General features: G+C 40.1%; 1 protein-coding gene across 3 annotated transcripts; it reads left to right on the top strand.

The window, feature by feature from the left end:
• The first annotated feature begins 1,175 nt into the window (after positions 1–1,175).
• Positions 1,176–3,746, top strand: LOC120027204 (homeobox protein OTX1 B-like). Of its 3 annotated transcripts, none has more exons than XM_038972114.1 (4): positions 1,176–1,272; positions 1,892–2,043; positions 2,961–3,141; positions 3,211–3,746. In XM_038972114.1, exons 1-4 carry the CDS (start codon positions 1,176–1,178, stop codon positions 3,744–3,746), a joined length of 966 nt encoding a protein of 321 aa, XP_038828042.1. The 3 variants fall into 3 exon arrangements, with proteins under 3 accessions (XP_038828042.1, XP_038828035.1, XP_038828027.1); XM_038972107.1 differs by having other exon boundaries at positions 1,874–2,043; XM_038972099.1 differs by having other exon boundaries at positions 2,961–3,746.
• The last annotated feature ends 2,812 nt before the right edge of the window (positions 3,747–6,558 follow it).

Genomic DNA, 6,558 nt, shown 5'->3' with positions numbered 1-6,558 from the left:
ATGATAACAACGATTAAAATCCATCATTAGTGTTATTTATTCTATTTAAAAAAAAAATCTAAGTTAAAAACAAGCCATTTGATAATATGTGACATCTGGTCTCTGCTGAAAGAGAATGTTCCATTAGGCCCTCGTGTAGAACACACCTCAGAAGATGTGGATATTATATAGGCCTCGAATATTTATTTGTCAAATATAATGTCATGCAATAATTTGACAAGCAGCCAACTCCATTTTCATGTCAACATGAAACTTTGGACAATTTGTTATTTTACGCAGGCGTAGCATGTCGGCCCTGTATAGCCTATAGGCCTATACAAACTACGTTATGAAATAGTCTAAAGTTGTGCTGATTATGTCATAAAATGGCCTACATTAACAGTGAAATGGATTATAAGGCAGTGTATGTGTAGTTTATGCGTGCATCTATAATTTATGCAGGCTGTTATGACTCTTGACATGTTTGTGAACCCAATTATCTGGGTCCAAATGCATGCTTTATTTTATTGATCAAAGTCATTCATCTTATCTCGCAGGCCTCTCTATGCACCGAAAATGTGCGTAATGGTGAATGTAATGTTTTTAACAGTGGATGCATTTATCAAAACAAGGGTTTAGAGGTTGGCCATAGGAGTCATGCGTCAAATGGAATTAATACACGACTGGCGACAGATTTCATCCGTAATTATTTCTTTACTGTAGTGATGGATGACTGCAACCTGAGTTTATAATTGGATATCATTTAGCCACGTTAACGCGTCATGTCATACTTTGTTTGAAACCTTTGTAAACGGCTAATCTTTGGCTTTTTGATTCACTTTTGATACGACTCGGGTGAAAGTTGGACGTCTCAATCAAAAACTCCTATAGGCTACTGGAATTTAGCAACGTTTGGAAATTGGAAATATAATTTGGCTTTGATATTGTCTCATGGTATTTCCAATTGAATTAACCATCATTTGAATATAGGGCCATTTTAATTATTCAAATCAAATGTAGTTTGCTGAATTGCTCTTTGTAGGCTACTAAATATAAATGAGTAACCAACAGAAATATATATTTTCACATTCTACTCACAATGCGTTTTCAATTGCAGGATTTCATCAAGGGACTGCAACATCGGGGGAATCGAACTTTTCCGCACCGACTTTGGTTTCCCCGTTTCCGTTTCTAGCATGATGTCATACCTCAAACAGGCCCCGTACGGCATGAACGGAATGGGGCTCAGTGGTACGGCCATGGACCTACTGCACCCATCAGTGGGGTATCCAGGTAAAACGCCCCCCAAACACTTCACACTAACTGTGCCAAATCCGAATCACCTGTGACGTTATATTGGATAGTTGTCTGTTGCGCATTATAGAAAAATATAGGACCGGGTAGCACACACTGCTCTCCCGCAAAACATTCCATGTGCATTATCACACTTCCAAATGCACGGAAACACATAATTAAACACAAGTTGGTGTCAACTTATAGGATGGTATGATTTAATAACGAGATTCATTCCTTCGCACTATTTTCCGTTTCCACATGTTACATGACTAAGTAACTGTTAGACCTAGTGTGATTACAGTGAAGGCCTATTGTAGTGCAGAATATTATGTGATTTAAACCTGTTATATATATATATATATATATATATATATATATATATATATATATATATATATATATATATATAATTCACAGGTTATTTTCGTTTTGAAGAAACACGTAACTTTGAAGCTAGCTATTTCTGAAATATATGAAAATATGAGATGGAAGCTTTGAATATTTATATTGAACCTCGTTTGTTTTGGTGAACAATGTTTTTTTTTTCATTTCGTTTTATTATCAGATCGAAATGGCTTCGAAGAGTTTCCATTGACAGGTTTCTATTCCATTTCAGCGCATCCGAGGAAACAGCGGAGAGAGAGGACAACTTTTACTCGTACTCAGCTGGACATTCTGGAATCCCTTTTCGGCAAGACGCGCTACCCAGACATTTTCATGCGGGAAGAAGTCGCACTGAAAATCAATTTGCCTGAGTCTAGAGTCCAAGTTTGTACAGAATTGCAATTATTTAGTTACTACTGTACTGTAGCCTGCAATTGTTTGTGTGAACTTGTGGGCCATTTGTGGGGACTTTCTGAACTTGCAGTGCTAAACTGCAGCGACCAGGACAAGGCCTATTACTGCACATTTCAATCAATACTTTACCTTTTATTTTTGATTTTAATGAGTTTCAACAAGGTTGAGTATTTATTTGGGCTAAATGTTATGTAGCCTACACTGCAATTCAGCTCTTAGCTGCAATTGTATACTACACAAATAAACAATATGCAAAATCTGTTATCATAACTGGTTCTGATAGTTCAACAAACACATACAATTCCATGTTTTAAAATATCATTTATGTTCAGCTCTCACATAAGGGCCGTCTTTAGAACTTATGAGCCCCCTTTTGAAATGGGTGTGAGAGCCTTTATGTAACCAGCTTTTGTACCCCTCTCACAGGCTTACTGCAATTATGGCAGCTTCCTCTAGAGTTTCACTGATTTGGCTGAGAAATGTGCACGGTATGCAGGGTAGGCAGCCAAGCCTGTGCAGAGGTAGCCTGCAAATCGAACACTGACTGCACAGCAGTTTCATGCCATTTCCAAGTGTTTGCAATGCCTGAAATGGGATAGGAGAATCAGCGAATAAAGAATCATGTTGTTTTGTTGACCTACAAGAAGATATGACCGATTGGTTGATAGAGTTGATATTAGTTATGCCTTTGCAATGAAGTACTATGTATGCCACTAATTGTACAAATGACAAAGCATTCAATATTATCAAATTTAAATAGTTATTCAGTTTGTCGCAAGTTGGCATGACCAGTTTGACAACTGCTTACTCAATCAATGTTTTGCAAATTTGTTTGGACAGTTGACAGACAGCATTTTAAAGTTGACTCTTTGCCTCTTGTTGTGCAGGTATGGTTCAAGAACAGGAGAGCCAAGTGCCGTCAGCAGGCCCAGAGTGGAAACAATGCTAAAGTCCGGCCTGCCAAGAAGAAGTCCTCTCCAACCAGGGAGAGCACAGGCTCAGAGAGCAGTGGTCAGTTCACCCCTCCGGCAGTGTCCAGCACCGGCTCCTCTTCCTCTTCCTCTTCTGGTGGCACTCATCCCTCCGGCCATGGAGGCCAAGGCCTGAGCAGCACTTCTACCTCCGTCACCGCCCCAGTGTCCTCCATCTGGAGCCCTGCGCCCATCTCCCCGGCCCCTGCACCACCCCCTGTCCCCGACCCTGCTCCCCCAACCAGTGCCTCCTGCATGCAGAGGTCTGTGTCAGGTACTGGAGGCACGTCCTCCTACCCGGTGTCCTACAGCCAGACAGCGGCGTCCTATGGGCAGGGCTACCCCGCCCCGGCGTCAACGGGCTCCTACTTCGGAGGGGTGGAATGCAGCTCGTACCTGGCCCCCATGCACTCTCACCACCACCCCCACCATCCGCACCAGCTCAGCCCCATGACGGGCTCCTCCATGTCTGGCCACCCGCACCACCATATAGGGCAGACCTCAGGGCACCCCCACCATCACCACCCCCACCACCACCAGGCCTACAGCGGGGCCGGGCTGGCCTTCAACTCCTCAGACTGTCTGGATTACAAAGAACAAACGGCCGCGGCCGCAGCCTCTTCCTGGAAGCTCAACTTCAACACCACCGACTGCTTGGACTACAAAGACCAGGCCTCCTCCTGGCGGTTCCAAGTCTTGTGACTTTTTCCCCCCCTTTCAAATAAGTATTTTTGTTTAGTTTTTTTGTTGAAGAGCTATTTTCTTCAAAGCATTAAGAAGTTAACTAATAGTAGAGACAATTATCAAGCCTTTTTTAAGTTAATGTTTCAAGTGACGCACAGATGAAAAAGCCTGTCCAGGTGGCTTCTTCTTTGACCATTTTATGAATCAACAAGCTTGAATTGGATCCACTCACCCAGACTTTGGGACATCAAGGAATATTTTTCTACACATGAACTCTGAAAACTGCCCTCCAACAAGTTCAAAGTATGTAGTTTATCCCTTTGAGTTAGAATAGTTTTTTCAGGATGGAGCAAGAGCACTGTGTTATGGATTTTCCATAAATATTCCCAAGAGCGAGCAATTGAGGGCGAACCTTTGTCACAAAATTTGTTTTATGGAAAAATATGATATTTTATGCTCATGTATTTGATATAGACCTACCCATTAGAGACCATTTAATATTAGAAATTAAGATGCTGCTATTGTTTTCAGTTTGCTGATATTCAAATTTATGTTAATTCCAACTTGAATATTGTTCATTGTCCGGACTGTAGTGTTGTATTTTGGAAGTTTAATTGCAGCACTTGTTTATAAGGTCAAAGATTTTGCTATTGTTCTTTACGAAGAAAATGTGAGTTAGACACGCAATGTCAGTATTCCAATGAAATTTAAAATGTACATTCGTGTCTTTATAATAAAGATTCGTTAAAAACATGGTTGGTTTTTCCAATGCAAAGAGTGTTCTTATCTGAATGTAGTGGTGCCTAGTGGTGCTTTTGTTGGCAGGTTTAGATTACATTAATTTAAATACTTGGACGGCCCTCAGAACTTTATTAAGGAACTTTATTAAGGAATTAACATATTTTAAAAGTAGTATGTTGTAAACAAATGTAATTTTAAATTCTAAATTCAAAGGTTATTAATGGACTTGGCCTAAAGATGGTTTTATTTCTCTATTCATGTGCCACTTTATTGCCATTATGATTAGGGCTCTGTGTTTTGTGCGATCATGTGACATGCCTTGATTTGAACATGTATTTATAGCCTTTTCATCAAACTATCCTCTTTTTATGTCAGATATTCCAGCACCATCCTTAAACAATTGCTTAAATTTTGGGCGTCTTTCTAATTTCTGCATCAAGCTTTAAATGCAGGATAAAATCTTGCTATGTCATATGATCACGCAAAACACAGGGCCCTAATTATGATATATTTTCATTATCCCCCTGAGAGAAGTTGTCATTTTTATATGAATGTTGATGAGACAAAATAGCACAACACATTTTATTATGAACACACGCATTTTTACATCCTGTTCAACCCGTCTCCATTCATGTCAAATCGAAGAAAGACTAGGTATGTTATCTTGACTTAACATTCGGTGAACACAAAATAAAATAACCAAAATCATGCCCTTAGATTATCCCATTTTATAATAGGCCTACTTCAGTGATATAGGGTATTCATTAACAAGTTTGTCTTTTTAAATTGAAGTGCGGCCTCAAATGGGAACGAAATGGGCCTACGAATGACAATTGCAATAGGCTATCGGTTCTTATCATTTGTGTTACATCAAGTCACATATTTGTAGTGATCCTTCATCACAAAATGCATAATAACGTTCAGGTTTTGCGTTTATTTGTTTTGAGGAGTGGAAATTTGGTGTATTTCCCAAGAGATATGTAATTATAACCCACAATAAGACGTCAATCTCCATGATGTATTCTCAGATGTATTTAATAACACCCAAAATTATGTTCATGTTTATTTTGGGCTCTGTGATTTAATTTGAGGGACTGTCAAATGTGTGTGTGTGTGTGTTTTTGGTTTTACTATCCTTGTGAGGACCAGAAGTCCTCACAAGGATAATAAAACACGGAACATTTTGGGGGACATAAAAAAATAGGTTTAGGGGTTATGGTTAAGGGTTTGGAGTTAGGGGTTAAGGAAAATAGGATTTTGAATGGAAATCAATTGTTTGGTCCCCACAAGGATAGTAAAATGAGTGTGTGTGTGTGTGTGGGTGGCTGTGGTGCAAAACTATGAATGTGTATATGTGGTGCAAATTGTAATATTCCTATACTTAGAAAAGCTTATTTGCATTTCCACTACCAACACAACGCAGGAAATTCCTAACACAATCCCTCCAGTGGCCCAAAGATACATTCTCCTTGGCCACCACCAGCTCAATGAGTAAACTTCACAGAGGTTCAATCAAAACATATTCAGATTAGCAAACATGTATCCTGGCATGCTGAGCATTTATCTTTGCATGTTGACAGTAATGTATAATGTTGTTGATCCAAGACACAAAAAGAGGACAAATCACGATTTTAATTAACAGAAATCCCTGCTCTTGCGGTGTTCCAAGCCACAGTCGACCAGCTGGACAAACAGGTTTGGGTAAACATGGCGTCCAGGAGGAGTAGCCGACATGACGTGTGTTTGCCTGGCTGTCTCCCGCTGGGCAGTGCCAGTATGCCGCCACCAATGCAAACAGGCCTGAATTTACTACATTTGCATCCAACAAGGAATAACTAATCTCCAGGCCATGTTCAAGGAAACATGGCAGCTCATTTTTCTGAGCCGTCCCTATCCCAAACACCTGTTCTGATGTCCCATCACTACAGCAGCCAACTGCTCCTATGGATGTGTGCAGTATTGTTCAGATGTGGAAACTTTGACAACACAATGTGGGGACAGTGTGCTGTATTGTCGTTAATGACAAATGGCATTGTCCTACTAGACTCACGTTGTCCTGTTAGATTGTCAGAGTTTGATAAACAGTAAC

The sequence above is a fragment of the Salvelinus namaycush genome, chromosome 2 (genome assembly GCF_016432855.1).
Source record: "Salvelinus namaycush isolate Seneca chromosome 2, SaNama_1.0, whole genome shotgun sequence".
Classification (NCBI taxonomy): Eukaryota; Metazoa; Chordata; class Actinopteri; order Salmoniformes; family Salmonidae; genus Salvelinus; species Salvelinus namaycush.
This window is presented reverse-complemented; position numbering and strand designations above follow the sequence as displayed.